Source organism: Vombatus ursinus, unplaced genomic scaffold (genome assembly GCF_900497805.2).
Source record: "Vombatus ursinus unplaced genomic scaffold, bare-nosed wombat genome assembly UNPS02014779.1, whole genome shotgun sequence".
Taxonomy (NCBI): domain Eukaryota; kingdom Metazoa; phylum Chordata; class Mammalia; order Diprotodontia; family Vombatidae; genus Vombatus; species Vombatus ursinus.
Genome location: NW_020954557.1, coordinates 36082040 through 36104345, shown reverse-complemented (window position 1 = coordinate 36104345; position 22306 = coordinate 36082040). Strand labels below are relative to the sequence as shown.

Genomic DNA, 22306 nt, shown 5'->3' with positions numbered 1-22306 from the left:
CACACACACACACACACACACACACACACACACACACACACACACACCCCTATATCTCTGTGTGTGTGTGTGTATGTGTGTGTAGAAAGAGAAGGTGTATATAGATCCTCTCTCTCAAATAATTACTTATTCTCCTGTAGAACATCATTTTTTCATCCTTCAGTGAGTCATTAGGACTACTGAATTTAGTTTGCCTACTTAAAATAAAATACACTATTTAAAAACATTTCAAATAATTCCCCATAGATTTGGGAGTATTATAAAGGGTAAATTATATTAGGGTTCAGACTGAAAGACTGTCTGTGTGTGCATGTGAGGGGGGCATGTAACCCACATGGAACTGACAGGAAATGTATATTAATCTGAGATCATCATGGTCCCCTTTGAAAATTATTCACACCATTAAAAATTACCAAAGCATTTCAATGAAAGCTACCCAAGTGAAATGTAATACTTTTAATAATATAGCCTATAGCTTCATAGATGAATTTATGAAGAGTAATTATCTGCATGCAGTCTCTAAGGAAAGAAAATGATCACACAGCTAAGGTGTTGGCTTTTTATTACAAATCTTATCCCTACCTCCAAATCATAATGTTCTGTTAAAATGGTAGTTGAAATATTTATAATTTAGTCCATTAGTGATTACCAAAAATTGGAACCCACGGTATTTATAGACTCTTAAATTGCTAAAAATCAGTTGCTAAATATGTTATCAAACTAAGGCTAAGATTACTGAGTAACAGCTAAATAACTGCATTTTTCTTTTAACCTGTAAATATTCTCTGTATTAAAATGCTCAACAAAATCAAATGTGGCTAAAGCTACAATATGAGGCATAAGGTACAACTAAGAGAAAGACTTAGTAAGTCACCAAATTGTTAGTAAAACCTTCTGCTGACATTTGCATCCACAAGACAATATCAGTAATGACCTACATTTCATTCCAATCCTCACCTACTAAGATCTGTTGAAAACAAACACAAGCAAGATTAAAACTACTCTGAACTTTTCAGCACCATATCTCACAGTCATATTGGTTTCTGATGGATGGCTCAGCTGTCTCTCCCCACTTTGGGCATTCCATAGTAACTGGATTTATGTGGGCACACATTTAAAATAACAGCAATGAACTCAGAAGATAGGTCTTTCACCGAAGAGAAAAGAAAAAAGATGCACCTTCTACAATGCAAAATCTCTTTAGGATTAATTTAGAAGCCATCAAAAAGTACAAGGGAGGGGAAAAAAGGTACAATCTTACACTGCAGCTGTTTTAAAAATGTCACTATTTGAATAAATGGGTTTGCGATATATTTTAATAATCTGAGTTATCAAAAAATTTTCATGTAGGCAAATTAATTCACTTCTTAAAATGAAAGCTCTTTAGCAGTTTTCAAATTAATTTTTCAACTACAGCTTATTAGTTAGCCAGGAGTCTTGATGTTCATCTTCACAGAATATAATTCACCAATGGAATTATTCCACATAGTGTTACTCTGAAAAGCTGTAAATACAGAATGAGAAGAACCAACATGAAGAATCACAAACAGTGTGATCTGAATAAGGCACTGGAATGCATTTGCACTTGAAATGCTAAATTGATGAGTTTTTCTTTGGTAGTCCTAATAGATGAAATTTTGTCTTTACTGCTGAAATGAATCTTATACAGCCAGCTTTCAGCTGCTTTAAAGTACAGATTATTTTCTGCCTATATCACTGAAATCAATCAACCAACAAGCAACATTTCTTAAGCACCTAGTCAAATTCTGGACCACAACTATATGGTGAAGAAGGGAAAGGTTTAAGGGTGGGCATATTGCATCTGAAGAGTGTGGGACATGGGAGCCTCTGAGCATCAGATTGTAGATTACACATTTTATGACATTATCTAACTCCATATCTATCCTCTACATACTCCCTTTGCACATTAGCACAAGTACTTGAAAACTCTCTCCTATGAGCACAAATTAGTGAAAGGTATTTACAACCAATTTAACACTATTGTATAGTTTCAAATGGAAAATCTGGCCAAGATTAATTTTGATGTTGTTTACAATGTTTAAGAAAGCCAAAAGCAAAGCAAAGCATCATTTCTTGAATATTTACTTTTCCAGTTATGTCATATGATTTATTTATTTCTATGGAGAAATCCCTTCAGTTTTAGTTTCAACATGTAGTAATATCAGTATTAAGGTTATCTTTTTTTTTTAATATCACATGTTAGCTATCCAGAACTGAATCAATTCAACTCAGCAAATATCTGTCAGCATTCTACTATGTGTAAGAAACTACACTAGGCACCAGCAACATAAAGACAAAACCTCCAAACAAACTAGATCCGGTCCTCAAGGAGCTTACAGTCTACTCAGAAGTGAAGATTAAAATATCTAAGAGCTGTAACTGTAGAGTATTGACTACTTTAGTTATAGAGGATCATTTTTCAAAGGTATAGCCATTTAGTTTTTGGCTTATGGCCAAGGGTCAAGTCAATATACTGATGCAAATATATGCAACTGTTGAATGCATTCTACAAAACTATATTTTCTAAAGCAGATTAAATGAGGGGGTGAAGACTCCTGTCTAAAAACATCTTTTTGCAAAAAAAAAAGGGAGGAGGGATCAATGAATCAGGGTTATTCATAATGCACAGTGCTTAGTAAAATATTTCTGAAGAGACTAGATCCTCATGCTTCCAGAAAGATCCCCCATCCCATAGAAGGGTAATCATGTTTAGTACTCTGTGGATCAATTCAATCTTGGACACAGTGCTAAATAATTAGCAAATTATAAGAGTTACTTGAGAACCCAATTTCCTAATTCTATGGCTCTATTGCCTTTGTCTGTTATTTCTGCAAGGTTTTTGTTCACACCTGTGATTTCACTGGTGAAATTCTTCAGTTCTCTAAGACCATGAGGTCAATAAAGAGAAGGCTGCAAAGGTTCCTCACCAGAAACAATCTGTACCGATGAAATCACCAGTCTAGTTGAAAAATGTTTTTTGCAGTATTAACTATCATTAATATTAGTAGTTTAAAATTAAGACTTTATTCATGGTTGCTTAATATTCTCCTTTCATTTGCTTCTTGTTTTCATAATTATTAAAAATGGAAATAATTATCCTTCCTCTAAATTAATTTCACATGCTATATTACCCCTTACACATTTTACTTAATAATTTTCAGCTTCTTTGAAGTAGAAAAAAGAGTGACTCAGGGTTCCCAGTAAGTCCCCAGCTACCTTCCAATTTCTTAACATCTTTGGAAGTGCAGTTACATTTCAGGAGGAAAATGGAGGGACATTGTGTGCTTTAAAAAAGGCAATTTAACAATTCAGTACTCAATGACAAGTAATGTAATATAATTCAGACCTATGAATTGAAGCAGTGACTACACAGCTAACTAATTCAAGTCTTCTTACTGTCTTTTAAATTAGCCTACTAGGCTTCCACACATTAATTTTTAATCCGTCTAGAAGGTATTACATTTACTCCTATTTTCCATTTCAGCATTAAAGAAATTTACATACACAGCTCTAAATAAATCTAAAATTAGGTTCAGTTTTAGCTCTCCTGACATTTTGATAGTTGAAGCTTAATACTATGAATGTTAACCATCATTAGATGAATGTGACAAAATAACTAGGAAAAGACAATGTTTAGCAGATCTGTCATAGGAGTGGTTTATGGAATATTTTATGTGTATTATGAATACTTTATTATTTCTCATTATTAGTTTGAAATAAACATTCCTACAATTTTATCATTTAAAAAGCCCTAAAACACTTTTAGATACAGGCATGTTTTACAATGCAAAAATAAATTCAGCATGGAAATTTAAAAGTAAGTATCACATGATTTTTTTAAAGAAAAAAAATACCAACTGCCTGTACTTTCAAACTTGGGCATCCCTTTTAATTAACTATGAGAAACTATTGAAAAGATGCATGGAGTTTTAGGTACCATCATATTGGCTTTGAGCCTAAAAAAGATTGTTGCTTAAATGAATTACCAGGCCCAGCTGGAAGTTTTGCTTCCAGCCCATATTTTGTCCTAGGCCAGGCAAAAGAGGCAAGATTAATATGAATTGAAATTTTTATTGGCCCTTTAACACCAAAACATTTCTGGGCTTCCATTGCCAACTGTACTGTGGATTCCATCTGGAAGGTCAAGTAGACAGTGCCTCCAAGGTACAATCAATCCTAAGTAACAGTGATTATAATACATACTCTGTGTTTAAAAAAAAAAAGATATATATCCTATATATGAATGGAGGACTAGAAGAAGACCATTGGATTACTCAGAAAGAATTGAATGTCCCTCTAATTGTGAAAACTGAAAGACCATGACAAAACGGTAAGGTTGGTCATTCAGAGGTGAACGCTACACTTTGCAGCAATAACCTTTATGAGTTGATTTAAAAGACAGTCAAGATTGAAGATTGAAGTCCTTTTGAGGTTGAACTTTTTTTCATGATTATCAGCATGAAACAATTAAAACCAATGTAGGTGGTTCCCCTCCCCTCCTATTGGGAAAATAATACATACAATCTTAATGGAGAGCATACCAGTTCCTATAATTTGGAAATGACCAATTCCAAATATCTGGACCAAGCACTATCTAACAAATTTGGATATTTAAAGGCCACAAAAACCCACAGCTTTTTCAACACAGATGTCACAATTTCACCATTATTAAGCACTTACAGTCCTAAGAGAAGGTTAAAAAAAAAAAAAAAAAGATGATGCCTCCCCTCAGGGTTGATTGTTGTCCTTTGTTCTTGAAGAGAACCAACTGGACATTATTATGTTAGAGTCAAGTTACAATTCATCCAACTGTGACTGATCAGACCAAAATGAGCCCGGAACGCTCTACCACAGATTGGGCACAAATAGTCCATGTGAACATTTGCGGTGGATTCTCTAACTTGACGCATCTTATGTTTCTTTTGAGCTACTTCAATTCTGTTTTGAGGATAGCACCTTCTCTGATGAGGGCACACCATGCTGGGTGGTCCTGTGCCAGTGTCTCCCAGGTCTCACAATTAATTCCCTCAGGGAATTTACATATGAATGGGGAAGACTGTACACTTAAGAGAATGGGGACCAGGGAAATGCCCTTGTTACTAGAATGGCAAGTAAGGCTGGATGAGAGTGAACCACCACACTCCATCTAGGAACAATGGCAGAGCTGATTTGTTCATGACTCCAGAACTAGAGTAGGGGCTGAGTGGTGCAAGGTGTTCCTGCAGAAGGCTGTGGAGAAGACGATGGGAACAGAGACAGTTAGGTGAGTGAAAAGAAGCACCCTGGGGTTTTCCTGAAACAGAAGACCAGAAGAATCTGTCGCCAAGAAATGTGGGGAGGAGTGCAGGACCCACAGTGCACTGCTGGGTATGTCTGGGCAGTAAGGCTTTTGGAAATCAATCATGATTCTAGAAAGATACACAATGACCAGATCAAATGAAGACCAAATATTAATATTCTCCTTGGGAAAAGTTCTAAAATGCCTTATTTCAATTGTTCACTGGTCTGAAGTCAGAGGGCAAAAGTTTTGTGGTTAATTTGATTGATGTAGAAACCTAAATAGGAAAATTAAAGGTTAAGACAGTTTTATTCTGCCCTTTTTTTTTTCCATTATAAACTAGTCTATCATGTGATATGAAGATAACTGACTTGGAAGACTTTTAGACAAATGCAAAAGCAAATAAAATCAAAAGGAGATGTGTTACATGGGGGGGGCAGAGTTAAATTAGTTCTATTAGAATATAATTATAGTAAAAATCTTATGCATTTGAACTAAGTGAATGATAGTTGGGATTAGTGAAAAGTTTAAAAAATGAAAACATTTGAAAGGAAATAAAGTTTTGTTATTTTTTCAGTAACAAATTAAGCTGAGTTCATTCCTTCGAATTGTTGCTTAATAGAGGTCCTTAGGGTCCCTATTTTAATGAATAGCTAATTATTTTAATTAGCATATCAATTGCTTACATGTAAATGGATGCCTCTAAAGTGCTTAAGGGTACTTGAAAAAATTTATTCCCAGAAATCTTGCTTATGCTATTAATTTACATTACCTATGAAGAAAAGTTTGCAAAGAGAAGGTAAATTTTACCTGTCTGCATTATCATAAACCTGAATTAGCACTATCCAAATTAGAAAAATTTCCATATACATATAAATTCAAATACATGAAAATATAACCATGGAATATCTAAATGTCTAGAAAGTTAGCTTGAAATGAATACCTCTCAGATGTTCTAGTTTTTGTTCCACAGAGTAGCTATTTAATAAAAGGTTGTTGAATTGATCATTTTTATTTACTTCTTCAGATTTATAACTTTAGTCTCTACACTTCAGATTTTGCTTAATATTCTCCTGCAGGGCCCATGAAAAATTATAAATTTAATCTTAGAGAAAAAAAACCTACTGAGATTTTTAATGAAAAAAGGAGGCTGCTATGGTAGGTTTGTTTGTTTTTTTGCATTTTTAATTCACAAAATTATAATAAACAGTTAAGCCCTCTCTTTGATGAAATGACCTTTTCAGCTCTATGTGGATTGTGAGTTGGTCTAAGTGGTCTCTTTGTCTCTAGTATCTGCTAAACCGATATTCCTAAAGCACTTCCAACACTATCATTTCTCTGCTCAAGAAGTATCAAGGGCTCCCAGTTGCCTCTAGGATACAGTACAAAAATGAAAAAAATTTTTAAAAAAGGCCTCTGCTTGGCATTTAAAACTCTTCACTATGATTCCTACCTATTTTTCCAGATTTATTGTATATTATTCTTCTTCTGGATCCACTTGCCATTCACAACATCTGCGTGCAACATCCCCCAGCATAGGATGCTAGACATGGAATCAGGAAGACCTGAGTTCAAATCCTGCCTCAGACACTTAATAGCTATGTGATCCTAGACAAGTCACTTAATCCCTCTCAGCCTAAAGTTTCCTCATCTGTAAAATGGGGAAAATAATAGCACACTCCCTCCCAGGGTTCTGAGAATCAACTGAGATAATGAAGGTAAAGGGTTCTGCAAACCTTAAAAACTAAATAAATGCTATTATTATAATTATTTTATTATCCTCTTTTTATTATTATCAGTTAATAAAATAAATCATAACATTATTATAACAATAATGGCAATGAGGAAAACAATTAGTCTAGGCCTTTGCGAATGTCTGGAAGGTACTTCTTCTTCAGCTTTATCTGCTAGAATACCTAGATTCCTTCAAGGTTCCCCTCCATTGCCACCTGCCACACAAGGGTCTGTCCTGGTCCCCACCTCCCTGCCTCCTCCCTTGGCTGTCTCTCCCAGAAACCACTTTGCATGTATTTTTCATCTTCCCCGTGTCCACATCACTTCTTTCCAATAGAATATAAAATTCTTGAGGGCAGGAATTATTTTGTTTTTTCCTTTTTATGTTTAGCACTTAGTAGAAGGGCTTAAAAAGTTTGTTGAATTGAGGTGAAATGGAATCAGTAGTTAGAAAGGAATCCTGTTAAAAAAAAAAGTAGATTATCACATGAAAAAAAATTTTTTTCTGTAAGGATTGTGGTGGAATACCCACAGGCCACATATGGCATAATGTCTTTCTAAAGCAGGCCCCAACTCTCATCCTAATTCATCAAAATAAAGAGAACCACATTTGCAGAAAATGCTAATAGGCCAAAAAACAGTACATGAAAATTGTGGGTTTTTTTTTTTTAGTTTCCAATTTTAACTCTGTTCTATTAACCATTGTTGGATCTGGGGATATGGAGTCAGAGAGTAGGGAGGTATGGGGGGGAGACTTTGAAAATCATCTATTTCAATACCTTCATTTGACAAATGAGAAAAGTACGACTCTAAGAGATTAAATGATTTGTCCAAAGTCGCACAGATTGTTACTAAGATAACCAGGATGTACCCTAACCCCTAAATCCAGGAGGCTTTCCACTATATCCCTGTTTCTTTAAAGTGAACCTCAAATTCCTTATTATTTATCATGATTGCAAAATCAAAAGCTAAAATCTTAGAATACCCTTAATTTGAATGAAATCATCATTTAACAAAAATTTAATTGGAACAAAACCAATGCAACCAAGATTAAAAGGAAAATAGAAAACTGGGGGAAAATTTATATCAAGTATTTTTGATAAAGGCCTCATTTCTCAAATATATAGAGCACTGAGCCAAATGTATAAGAATACAAGTCATTTCTCAACTGATAAATGGTCAAATTTATAGGAATACAAGTCATCCTCCAATTGATAGTCAAAGGATATGAAGAGGCAGCTTTCAGAAGCAGAAATCAAAGGTAGCTATAGTCAAATGAAGATATGCTCTAAATCACTATTGATTAAAGAGATGCATATAAAAACAATCCTGAGGTCCCACTTCACACTTCTCAGATTGGCTAATATGACAGAAAAGGAAAATGATAAATGTTGAATAAATATGGAGAAGTTGGGTTACTAATACACTGTTGGTGGAGTTGTGAACAGATCTAACCATTCTGGAGGACAATTTGGAACTATGTCTAAAGGGCTATAAAACTACATACTTTTTAATCCAGCAATACCACTACTGGGTCTATATCCCAAAGAGATCTTTTTTTTTTTCCAAAAGGTATGAGGACCTATTGGTACAAAAATACTTACAGCATCTTTTTTTGCAGTGGCAAAGAATTGGAAATTGGAGGGATGCCCATCAACTGGGGAAAGGATGAAAAATTTGTGTTATGTGATTTATAATGGCATACTATTGTGCTGTAAGAAATGAAGAGCAGGGGGCAGCTAGGTAGCACAGTGGATAGAGCACTGGCTCTGGAATCAGGAGGACCTGAGGTCAAATCCACAGACACTCAGTAGCTGTATGACCCTGGGCAAGTCACTTAACCCCTATTGCCTTTCCCCCCTCAAAAAAAAATGACAAGAGGATGATTTCAAAAATTGAAATGTATATTCTGAAAAAAAAATCTGACCTTCCTTTCCCATAGTGTCATTTTCTGTTTCTCCAGATTTGACTTCATTATCATTTTCTTGAGATCTCTAAATAATAACCCCAGAAGGTGGCACACCAAATGTCCTTCATCTCCCCCAGATATGGGCTGAAACTGCAGAAAGCTACTGACATCAAACATGAAGATGAATTTCCTGTCAGTGAGGATCACTGACCGTGACGCCATATTGTCGAGGGAAACTGTAGCTTCTTGGACTCTGGCATTTTTAAAGAAGAAACACTATCACATATGATCAAAGTATAGTCCCACTTAGTCAGGAATCCAGAACAGACAACCTCTTGGGTTGTCTTGGGATCTATTTTCAGCTTCAGGTTCTGATGACTTTCTAATTTTTTTTTCCTTTATTCATTTTCCTAATTTTTCCCCTTGGTTTCCATTTAATTCAAATCCTACCTATCTTTCTAGGCCTAGCTCAAATCTCACCTCCTCCAGGGAGCCTTCTCTGTATTAGCTCACATTGATTTTGTTCTTCTCTCTCTCCTCCTAAAGAACTCAAAGTCCATGTGCCGTATAGCAGCTTACATTCATATTCAAATCTTTCCATCTGTGGTTTTGTGTCCAGAGCTAGACTCAAGTAGATTCTGAGTTCGCTGAAGATAGAGACTCTATCATACATTTCTTTTGTGTCTCATTTATTCAAGAAGCCTTCATTGTTGTACATGACACTGAATGAAATGCTTATAGGTTGATAATGGATTCTTCTATCTGAAATAAGGCTGGTAGCCAAGAGAAAAACACTCTTCCTGAATTTGTTTGCTTCTTCCTAGCACCCTTTGAATTTTAGGAAGCCAAGTCCAGAAAATGAAGTTACCCTGGACATGAGGGATTTCAATACTTTCCCCCAGATCAGACACTATCAAATAAGCCCAATGCAACTAGATGGTTTCTGTAAGGTAGCTAACTAGACAGAACTTGCAGAGGAAATCTTTCTGATTTGAAGACTTTTAGGAATTGGGAAAATTAATATTTCCCCATCTGTAGTCCTTTTTTTATCATGCCACATACTTCAAAATCTCTTGAAGTTTACCCTACTTTACTGAAGAACTTGTTATTATTTTATTTTAGAGATCTTCAAGATCTGGTTTCCTGACCTCCAGGGACAAAAGTATACCCATTTGCCTTTGCACTTGGTGCATACCTTTGCTCCAAGGAAAAAAAAAAAAGAAGAAAGTACTTTATTAGTCACCTCCAGTATATTGGAGCTTTGTGAAACCTATCATCTGTTTTATAACAAGGGAATTGGAAAAGATACTTATTCTTATTCCCTACAGCTTTTCATTGTAGTTTTTGTCTTAAAGAAAACAATTCTCTTCCTTGTTCCAGGGACAAAGCTTTGAAGACTTAAAATTTTTATATTTAAGGCCAGTATCAGCTTATGGAACAAAAGACAATTTATAGGAAACTAAATGTATCTAAACTAAACATATGGGAAACCAGGTGGTGTAGTGGATATAAGAGTGCTAGGCCTAACGTCAGGAAGACTCATCTTTGTGAGTTCAAATCTTAGCTGTGTGATTCTGGGCAAGTCACTTAACCCTGTTTGCCTCAGTTTCCTCACCTGTAAAATGAGCTGGAGAAGGAAATGGCAAACCACTTCAGTATCAGTATCTTTGCCAGGAAAACTCCCAAATGCGGTCACAAAGAGATGGATGCAAGTGAAATAACTCAAAAACAAACATATCTTAAGTGGAGGATGACCATTAATTTTAAACTATTCATTTCGGCAATTTATAGGTTTATTCAGTTTAGAAACTCTACCTGACTCTTCATTTAGTGCTCACTGAATTCTCAGAATTCAGGAAGAATTCTCTGAATTCTTCCCCCCCACCCCCAACCCCAACCCCAACCTAGTGAAATATTATCCTATTCTTAAGAGATGTGCTCTAGCCAATTATAATGAAAGCTTCTTAGGCCAGCCAAAGAAGAAACACACACACATCCCAAAACATGGGACACAAAGAATATGTCTTCTAAGAGAATTTTAGAAAGGAAAGAAAGAATGACAAAGAATCAAATAATTCTCTGTGGTCTTTTAATAACTCCTTGAATTAATATTTGTTATCACTGTGAAATGAAGTTTTGCACAAGAGAAAGAGACCTAACACTTTTTTTTTTAAAGAAGGTTTCAACAGTGTGCAGTCATCAAAGCACCCTAAAGATGGAAAATATCCTAGCATAATGGAAATAGAGCATAAAGTGTAGACCAGAGATCTAGAGCTGAAAGGGGCTTTAAAGGTCACTTAGTCCAGTTCTTATTTTAGAGATCAGGAACCTGAAGCCCACAGAGCTTAAGTAACTCACCCAAGGTCACAATCAAGGTCAAACAGGTAGGATGCATCAGAGGCAGCATTTGAACCCAGATCCTCTGCCAGCAGGGTCAGAGCTCCTTCCAGCATGCTTCCCTTCAACATTCAATAAGAAGCTGCCTATCAAGGCACATTTAAAGGTATTTTGCTGAAGAGACATGGTATAGCACATCCCCAAATAATACTCATCCTTACCATTCTTTACAATGGCATGAGAAGACATCACATTGAGGCAGATCTTCATAACTTTGAACTTTACAAAAGTCCATTATTTAATGTTTATTCTGAGCAACCAAGTCATTTTGGAAGAACTGTGAGAAAGGGTTGGCTTTGAGTGAATGGTATGTGCTAGGGTCAAAAGTGAACATTTAAAATGAAATGCCCTTCCGAAATTAACCTTAAGATCTGGTGAGTAAACTTTACGCTATACTGTTCACCTTTCTGTCATAAGAAGGGTATATATTAAGTGATTCTAATTTTTTCCAAATAGATTCTATTTGAAGCATACCTTTCCCAAATATTCATTTAAAATAGGATTCTGTTGAAAATGATACTGAAATCTTAGTAATACGGCAATACTGTGGAAATGAGGCCATTAATAAGTAACTATTACATCTTCAGAAAGCCAAGCGAACTTAGTTAAAAGGCTTGTTAAATACCTGCTATTGAACAGAACTCTTAGTAAGCTACACCCTGGCGCCTTGTAATCATGCAATATTTCTGTCATGTTGAAGCTAAAAATGTTCATCATTTTGTCAGCTCTGTCTACAAAGCAGAGAATTACCTTCACAAGCTCTTGAGATTTATGCTTTTAATTACCTCCTATCTGCTTCAGTACCCTCCAAACCTGAGAATCAATATCAATAGTCTTATTTATGGGAAAAAATGTAAAATGTTGTACAAAAGCAGGCTAGCATTTTCTAGATTTTCATTTGATACTATTGATCTTCTTCATTTTGAAGATTTTTTTTTAAAAGAATCAGTTAAGCTTTCAAACTTTTAAAATTGTTCGGTTATCTAATAATTTCTGCATACTTAAAATCAGCTTTAAACTTTAAAAAATGAGCTTTCTGCCTTCCAATAGATCGACAAGATTATTATCACTGTGATATCTTTTTAATTAATCAGCCATTACTGAATTCAATTTAAAGCTGGCCTTCTCTAGCCCCTACGGCAGTGAACAGGTCACCCCATGTTAAGCTCACACTTCCCCATGACCAGCCTCCAATAACTGTTTGGTTTTTGGACAAGAGGTCATTCTTAGTTCAGGTATAGTTGGTCATTCTAGCACTAGCCAACTAAAGCTCTATCCTTGGATGTTTTTATTAGCTCCAGTTTAAAAAAAAATGCTTTGAGATCATATTCTATAAAAAAGGCAGCCCCATCTACATAGAAAACATACTGAAGTCAGGAGTGTGAGTGTGAGTGAGTGAGTGTGTGTGTGTGTGTGTGTGTGTGTGTGTGTCTGTCTGTCTTCTGGTTCAATTTTTCCTTGCCCAACAGACTATTCCTTAGTCATGTTGTCTCCTTCTGCCTGATACATCTTCCCATTTGCCATGGCCCTTCTCTAGGACTGACCACCCATATCTCGAATCTGCTCTACTTGGCACATTTCAGGCTTGCTATAACCTTAAGAGGGAAGAGGGGAAACAGAACTCCCTTGGACTGAGTTCTTCCTGTAACAATTGTTATGTAGCTCTGATCTGGTAGCAACCACGAAGCCTGAGGTCACTATGGGGTCACCTGAGTTGGCCAGAAGCATGGACCCACAAATCCTAGACCACTCTGGACTCTCTTCCTGGAGACCACCATGCTCCAAGCTCCTTAGTGACATCCCTGGTTGTATCTTTTTCCTGCAATCAGTGTTGCTTTAAATAAAGGGATAGTCCTAGAAGACTACCCTAGCTTGGAGAAGTCAGCCCTATGCTACGTAGAAGGGCCTATTGCTTTCTATGCTGATTAGGTTGTTTAAATCTTCTGCAAAGACCTTTCAGTCTCAACAAAACATACTGACAGTACTTGTGAATGACAGGCAATGGGTTAATACTTGGAAACAATGTCCATTTATCTAAAAATTAATATAGAATAATTGAATAATTGTATATTTCTCAGAAATGCTAGGCTAGCATCTTATGGGTCAGCAGAACAAGGCAATTAACTGCAAGAGCTCAGGAGGGAATAAGTGATGTATAAAATCAGTCCAGGAAACATTTATCTGGCCAGTGAATATAAAGAGTAAAGTTTCACAAGTCATATGAAAAAAAGGGGTTTTGTTTTCGTATTCTTGAAATGCTTATTGAATTAAATTGCATTGAGATATTTGGTGAGAAAATACCTAAAGAAATGACATATACACATGCTGTTTAATAGGGGTTCTTAATCTTTTTATGAGTCATAGACCTCCCTGGGAGTCTGTTGAAGCCTATGGGCTCCTTCTCAGAATAACATTTTTAAATACATAAAATAAAAAAAAATGGGATTACAAGGGAAACCAATTATATTGAAATATAGTTATCCAATAATAAAAAACAAAACAAAAAACAAAATAGGGGAGACAAAATCAAAAGAAAGCACTAGTTACATGTAAAATGACTATTTTCAAAAGTACAATGCAGGAAGTTAAGACAGACAATAAGAGAATGAAGACTCTGCTAGAAAAATGTTATATAATGACAAAATTAAAAAGGCTGGACCTTCAGGGAAGCCAGACAGGTGCCCTTGAAGCTGACTGGCTCTTCTGTTATCACTGCAAGGTTTACCTTCAAATGCTCTGTCTATGAGTGTCACTGTTTCAGGGACCTGCTGACTTTTCACTGAAGGTATCCCAGCTGCTATAGGGACTGGCCTCCCCATGACAGCTGGTGAAGGAGGTGGAGTCCGACCTAGTGGCCAAAAGGAAGAGGAAGAATCAGCCAACAAAACATGGAAAGGGAATCAGTGAGGGACCCAAAGTTGTGGCTTTCTTCCCTAATCTCACTGCTGTAGAGATCTCTGCTGGATAATGTATGAGGGCCAGAGGTCTCTAGCAGAGCTGGCACCCCATCCATTTGCAGCAGCAGATGGGAAACTAGGGCTGTTTATGTAAGATAGATCAGACTTCCTATTTTATTATTTCATTATTGATTGAAGAAAATTGAGAAGTGCCACTCACATGAAAATTGAAAGGATACAAGCATAGAAAGAAAGTGATGTGAGGAAGGAACAACTAAGAGAGTTTCTTGTCCTAGTCAAAGTCACTAAGACGGCAAGCTAAGTAGACAGGGTATGATAACACTGCTGCCATACCAATAAGTCCATTAAATGGGGCCACTGGGGGGCCTGATCAGTGAGTGGTTGTGTGCTTCTGTGACCTGAGAATAAAGGCTAAAGAATGAAAAGGACATTTCATAATGTGGTCACCTGCTTCACTTCTGATTGGTCTAAAACAAATCAATAATGCAGTAGAAAGTACTTGTCATAAGACTCTTTAATGCATAAGAAAGACTCAAAGTCCAGCCCACAGAACACTGAGAAATGGGTTACTGTTCTACTTAAAATAAAATAAACAGTGGCAGCTAGGTGGCACAGTGGTTAGAGTACTGGCCCTGGAGTCAGGAGGACCTGAGTTCAAATTCGGCCTCAGACACTTGACACTAGCTGTGTGACCCTGGGCAAGTCACTTAACTCCACTGCATAGCAAAATAAAATGAAATAAACAAAGAAACAAAAAACAACCCCTGACATAAACACAATCAGAGGCAGAGGGTAAATGAAATAAGATATCTTAAATGTGATCTTGAATTGGTTCTCAATTTAGAATGTTGCTGGAAAAAAAAAAAAACTAGATTGAGTATTTAAGAGTTGGTTCACTTGACTTTTGGTTAGAAAACTGGGCCTATACCTCTCAATGGATTTGCCAATATTAATACATCAAGTTTTTGAGGTATCAATGGATGAGTAATCCCAGAGCTTGCAGCCAGGACACAAAAACCTGCTGCTTACTTCAGATACAGGAATTTTTATTTGCCTTTGAAGTGCTAGGCAGAATAGTACAATTAGGTTTTGATGATACTTAATGCTCAAATGTTCTCCAGGTTTAAAATAGGCAGCCTAAAGAAATGTTCATCTCCATTTGTATATTTCATTAGAAGAGGTCAAGCTGCATTGATTTTATGAGAGGAGGGTAAGATAGTAGCAGCTCAAAAAGCTTACAGTGAAACATGATAACTTTCTCTTTCATCGTTATTACTACCTTCATACCTCACTGTCCCCATCTTATTCTCCCAAGGCATTAGTATGAACAGTTAAATGAGACAAGTTTGGGCTACTATCAGTTTTTGACTTTTAGAAAAAAGGGGAGGAAAGTGATCAAAAAAGGAAAAGAGAAAAAAAAAGAAAAATATATTTTGCACATCTTAGGTATAATCCAATTGATGCTTGGATACAAATGGTGAGCACAGTGACAGATCCTCAGATAAGACCCAGCACTGTACAGTTCTGGAGGAGATATTTCTCTGGGAAGCCTGGTGTTTGGAAATGGAATTTTCAAACAGACAGGTAGGGATTTTGATTTAGGGTTATCAATTCTGGAGTAAACTGTATTTGCAACTATGTTGGGCAGGAAGAGAATTGGGTATCATATTTCAGAATGCTCTTACTCATCACAAGGTCTCTTGACTCCAACTGCTTTGGGTACAGAAGGAGGGCCAAGAAGAAGGGTGTGGGGGAGGTTAGGAAATAGACAGTAATATGGACATGAAAGTGGCTGGAACTGAGTTGGAGAAGCATATTATTCCTAAACCTAGATGCCTGCCCACTGGCAAAGTTAACAGTGCTAATTTGTAAAGGTTCATTTGGGAAATGTTTGTGATTAATGTTTGCTCATTTGCATAACTTTGTATTACGTAAATAAAGCTGTGGCCTTGGCTTTCAATAATGTTGTACGACCCAGAGATTACAGAAAGTCGGACAAAGGATGCAATGGGGCATTTAAGATAGGCCACATTGGATTCTAACAGCATCTTTTACTTAAGGAATGTAGAACTGCAGAATTCAGAGCTTACCGTTTAAATCTGCCTTCAAGATTTTTCATTAAACATTTTCTACAGTGAAGAGTATAGCCAATTCAGTCTCATGTTGATTTAGAAATGTTATTAAAGGAGATAAGGACAAGTATCTTTTAAATTCTTATATTAAAATGTAAATAGGGTAATTACAAAATAATAAACATTCCCCCAAATAAAACATACTTAGTTTCAGAGCTCAGCTATGCAGATTACATCAGCATTACTAAAGACTGTGAACATATATATGTCACACCATGGATTTGCCATCAAGGTACCATGGCTTGGCTGATGAGAGCCTAAGCATGACTCAGAAATATAATTTCTCTCTCCATTATTGATGGAGCTTTTTGAAATTTAACAAAGGAGGCCAATTTAACAAAGTCATGAACATTCATATACATATTTCTTATGAGTCTATCGACACATACCTCCAATAGTAAAGACAAAAGAAAATGTCTGACACCGAATTAAGCATTCAAAACCCTTCATAACCTAGCCCTCTCCTACCTTTACGGTGTTCTTATACCTTATTCCCTGACACGTACTCTTCCATGCAGTGATACTGGCCTCCTGGCTATTCCACAAACAAGACACTCCATCTCTTAGCTACAAATGTTCTCTTTGACTGTGTTCCCCATGCCTGGAATGCTCTCTCTCCCCTGCTCTAACTACTGACCTCCCTGGCTTCATCACAAATAAAATTCTACCTTCTACAGGAAGCCTTCCCAACCAAATCAATTAATTCTAGTGCCTTCTATCTGTTGATTATTTCCTATTTATCATAAATATAACTTTCTTTGCATTTATTTGTTTGCATGTTGCCTCACCCATTAGATTATAAGCTCCTTGAAAGCAGGGACTTGTCTCTTTTTGTATCCTCAGTGATTAGCACAGTGCCTTGCACACACAATAAATACATGTTTATTGAATGGTTGTATGTATAAAAATAAAGAATAAATATTAAAAATATGAAGTAGTTAAATACTAAGTAGTTTGGGAGGGAGGGCTATCAGTTGGGGAAATCAAGAAAGGTTTCATATAGAAAGTTTTGCTTAAGCTGCACCTTGAAGGAAGAGAGAAGGGTTCTATGAGGTGAAGATGAGGAAGGAGTTCCTTTCAGGAATGGAAGGAAGTCAATGCAAAGGCACAGCAATTTTGGGAGAGAAGGCCAATTTGGCTGGATTATAAGGTCTGGAAGGAGTAGTAATGTACAATGAATGTGGAAAGATGAGTTGGGGCTTGCAGAGCTTTAAAAGCTAAACAGAGTTTATATTTTATCCTAGAGTCAATAGGGACCCTCTACAGTTTACTGAGTTATGGGAGTAACATGGTTGTATCTTTGCTTAAGGAAAATCACTTTGGTGGTTAAATGAAAGATGGACTGCAGTGGCGAAAGATTAATTAGGAGATTGCGGTAGCAAGAGAGGGAAAGGAAGGTCTCGATAAGTGGAGTCTGTATGAGCAGAGATAAGGAGCCAGAGATAAGAGATTTTGTGGAGGTAGAAAGGGTAAGATTTAGTGACTTATTTGGTATATGAGGTGAAGGAGAGCTAAGAAATGAGGATGGCACTGAGGTGATGAAACTTGAGAGACTGCCAGAATAGTGGTACCTTCAACAGAAATAGGGAACAGACAGCATTTATCCACTGACTTTCCCTGACCTTCCTGAAGAAGTATATCTAAGATTCCTTAGCAACCTCTGACTTTTAGTTTCCACACATGAAATAAAAGAAGAGCTTTGTTGCTGTTGTTGTTCAGGTCCAACTTCTTGTGACCCCATTTGGGGTTTTCTTGGCAAAGATCCTGGAGGGGTTTGCCATTTCCTTCTCCAGCTCATTTTGCAGACGAGGAAATTGAGGAAAACAGGGTTAAAGGACCTACCCAGGGTCGCACAGCTAGTAAGTGTCTGAAGCCAAATTTGGACTCAGGAAGATGGGTCTTCCTGATTGTGGGCCCGGCACTGTAACCACTCTATCACCCAGTTCCCTAATGAGAAGGGTAATAGATGCTAACTTCCTAATGGATATTAAGAAAATAAATGAACATCCAGAAGTGAAAAGGACTTTAGAAATCAATCAGTCCACTCCTTTAATTTATTCATGAGGAAAATGAAGTACAAAAAGTTTAAATTGCTTGCCTAAGGTCCCCTGCCTTGTTAGTGACAGAACAGAGGCTTGTACACAGGTTTCTCAGTCCTCAGGGTCGGGGTTAACTCTACTCTACCACACTCTGCTTCTAAGGATGAAAAGACAGGCAATATAGTATTTATCCAATAAGAGATCATATGCAAGGGTTGATGCTGGATTGTTCACTTCTTCCTGTACCACTAGAAGTTAGAGCTAGGTCCTATGATGTGATAATCAGAGGTCATCTCTAGTCCTTAACAAAGTATAAACAAAAAAAAAATTTCTTAGGGTACTGAAACAAGGACTTAATTTTATATCTCTCAAACATATTTTTCATGTAATATTGTGTATTACTGCTATCTGTATTTGGGTCTTATCTCCCCACTAGATTAAAAGCTCCATGAGGACAGGGATTGGGGTTTGTTAGAACTTTGGCCTGACCTAGCACTCAGCCCAGTACCCTTAATAAGTGTTTGTTTTAAGCACCTTAATAAATGTTTATTGAATGAATCCAGAGAGGCAGAGCAAAATCACAAAGACTTCAACCACTTATAAGCTGGGTGACCCTAAGCAAATTGCATAAAATCTCTGAGCCTCAGTTTCCTCATCTGTAAAATGGGAATAATAATAGCACCTACCTCACAGGGTTGCCATGCACATCAACAGAGGGTAATGTTCTCTGTAAACTTTAAAGTTCTTATAAATGTCAGCTATTATTATTATTTTATGAATGAGGTGGTAAGTTTGCTCTACTTTAGGAAATAAATGCTTGTTGAATGATTAAATGAACTGAATGAATGGTGATGGTGAGTTGTTCTTCTTAACACAACCATGTATAATGTTTCTTCTCAGTCTTTGGTCGATGGCCAAAGAACTCTTATAAAACCCCACACTGAAGAGTTCTAAATTTATAGTATACTCATCCAAATGTTTAGTAAGGGGTGGGGAACCTGCAGCCTCAAGGTCACATGTGACCCTCTAGGTCCTCAAGTGTGGACCTTTGATTGAAGGACCGCACTTGAGGACCATGTGTGGCCTTGAGGCTGCAGGTCCCCTACCCCTTTAGATAATGCCTACATAGCAAAACGTAAAGCATGCACTTTAACCCTGTGCCAATGCCTTCGCATGGCTTAGAGCGGACTTTGGTTTCTTGTCAGCTCTTTCGGTTCCAACCAACCTGGAAAGACTTTGAATATTGTGGACTATGTCTCCATCATTGGAAGATCAATCTAAGTGTGGAGAGGAAATGTAGGCTGCCAGGTGATGAATGTTAGGGCTACAGGAACTCATGAAGACCATCTACTAAGGCCTGGAGGGACTGCATTTGCATTGCTGGAGACATTTACCCAAACCAGGAAATTGAGGCTCTTTAAGTATTGAAGAAATAAAGAAAATGTAGGGTTTGATATATATAAAATGAATGGGGTTCTTAAGGAATCTTTATAATTTCATGTTCCTCTTTACTATCGAGTGTTCACAAACCTGTCTTCTTATTTTCTCAGTTCAGGTATTTTTTTTTTTTGTCAAGTAACTTTAATAGGTGGGCTCAAATATAAAATGTCATGCATTGCAGGTCACTTGAAAATGTCCCTAATGACCCCTACTGACCACTTAATCTGGTTCTCAGGTTTCCGGGACTGATGCTAATAACCTTGGAAATCTGGCACAGCAAACACGAGTGGGTAAAATGTCACTTCCCAGAGAAGCGCTATGTTGTAGAGGGCGCAAAGGGGCACGGTCTTCCATAAAGAGACTCCTCACTCCACAAACTACCTACCTACGTAGAGCAATGAAAAGGTGATACTCACGTCAGAGTTAAAACGAAGCTGACAGACGTTACAAGAAATCACTTGTTTCTTCTTTGGGGGAATGGACACTCCAAATGTGTGGTTTATGACTGCTTTCTGCACAGGATCCATCTAAAGAGCAAATGAGAAAATATGTCATTTGTAACTTCAAAGGAGAGTGAATTGTGTGAACAGTTTAAATACTTTTATTTTTCCTTCAGGATTTTACTGGTAACTTTTTTCCAGAGCTGTGCTATAAAATTAAGCCTTGTGGTTACATAGGACATCTCAGACATTTAGACTGGCAGGGAATGAAACAGAGCACAGGAAATCCCCACAAAATCACCAGGTCAGAAGACAGGTGCCTCCCAGATTAGAAGTCTTTGGATACCACCAATGTTTTAGGGAACCACAAAACATGAGGTCCAAGGGTATGGACTAGAGCAATGTTAATGTTCCCCCAGACGCTGAAGAGTAGTTAAAGAAATTCCAGAGTACCTAAGTTAGAATCTTCATAAGAAAAGTTATTTCAAGTTTCTTAACTATTGATTGATTCATAGAAAAATTTAAATAGCAGGCTCACATCATAGAAGATTCCAATTTAAACTTACAGCTGTTAATCTGTATTTTACAGTGATGCTAATTAATCATTTTTACTCACTCATTCCAAAGTATCAATCACAGATGAAACATATGTCACAATACTTCATTTTAGAAGCTCCCACATCAAAATGTTCAGCATGCAAACGCTGTTTAAATATTGATCTGGTAGATACATATAGTATTTCGAGCTTTCAATAAGATGGTATTTTTTTTTCAGCTACTCAGCAAGGATATAAATTCATGTAGGGGACAGTGTTGGACATGCATGGTAAGAAACAACAAAAATACTCCTTCTCCTGAAAAAGATGCATGATGCCAATGAGAAAGAGAAAAACAAAAAGAAACAATTATTGAGTGCAGTGCCTATAAAGTAACACCCACTCTTGGGTGGACCTGATGTCATTCCCAAGCAGGGGTTCTTAATTTTATCTTTTTTTTTTTTTTTTTTGGCTAGGCAATGGGGTTAAGTGACTTGCCCGGGGTTGAGTGACTTGCCCAGTGTCACACAGCAAGTAAGTGTTTTATGTCTGAAGCTGGATTTGAACTCAGGTCCTCCTGAATCTAGGGCCAGTGCTCTATCCACTGCGCCACCTAGTTGCCCCTCAATTTTATTTTACGTGGGCCATGGACTCCCCCTTTGACAGTTTACAGACACCTATGGATCATGAGAAGTTAGCATAAATAAGGATGGAAATTTTTTCCCCATCCAAATTTATGAACCTCGTGAAATCTGTGCATGGACCCCAGGTTAAAAACCTCTGACCTAAAGCAGTAATTTCAAATATCTGGCAGTTTCAAATTCAGCAAAAATGACAACATGTCAGTCATAAACAGAGAGGGTAATGCAAGAACAAACTCACACCAGTGAAAGAAGTCTCTGGAATTTCAACATTACATCAAAGTAGCTGATAATCTTTGCTAAAACATGAGAGCCTTAATTTAATTCGACCAAAAATGCTTGCATCTTACATGTGGCAAAGGGACTGAATGAACACCATTCCATCTCTATGTGGTTATGACTTAAGAAAGTGCACTGCTAACAAATGGAACTTTAGCATGTTGTAATGTGTAAGAAAGCAAACATGAGGCCAGTCCCGGCACATGCTGCCCACCACACTCCTGAGCAGGGCCTGAGCCAGATTAAAATGTGATTGGGAAATGTTTAACAAAAGAACTACAAATATAATAAAACACAGATAATGTGAATATGTAGTTTTCTAAGACAATATATGGCCTACAGGGATTCTTATATACAATTTAATGGCTCCTGTTTCTTTTTTATTTTGACACAGCACTGGTTTACAGTGTGAATGAATGGAAAATGTTCTGTTTCTGTCATAAGCATAGATTCTGAGAGTCAACAGTACAATGAGATGCAGGGAGAGAGGAAGAGTAACACTGGACACTAAAATCCCAGCTCCGCCACTAACATAATGTGTG

General features: G+C 37.0%; 1 protein-coding gene across 4 annotated transcripts in view; it reads right to left on the bottom strand.

Annotated features, from left to right (window-relative positions):
- The window catches only part of ZNF385B (zinc finger protein 385B), a 491057-nt gene that overhangs the window by 46272 nt on the left and 422479 nt on the right, over positions 1–22306 (bottom strand). For all 4 annotated transcript variants that reach the window (XM_027866018.1, XM_027866019.1, XM_027866020.1 and 1 more), the window contains one exon: positions 20285–20395. In XM_027866018.1, coding sequence (XP_027721819.1) covers positions 20285–20395 — 111 coding nt within the window. The remainder of the gene's footprint in view (positions 1–20284; positions 20396–22306) is intronic.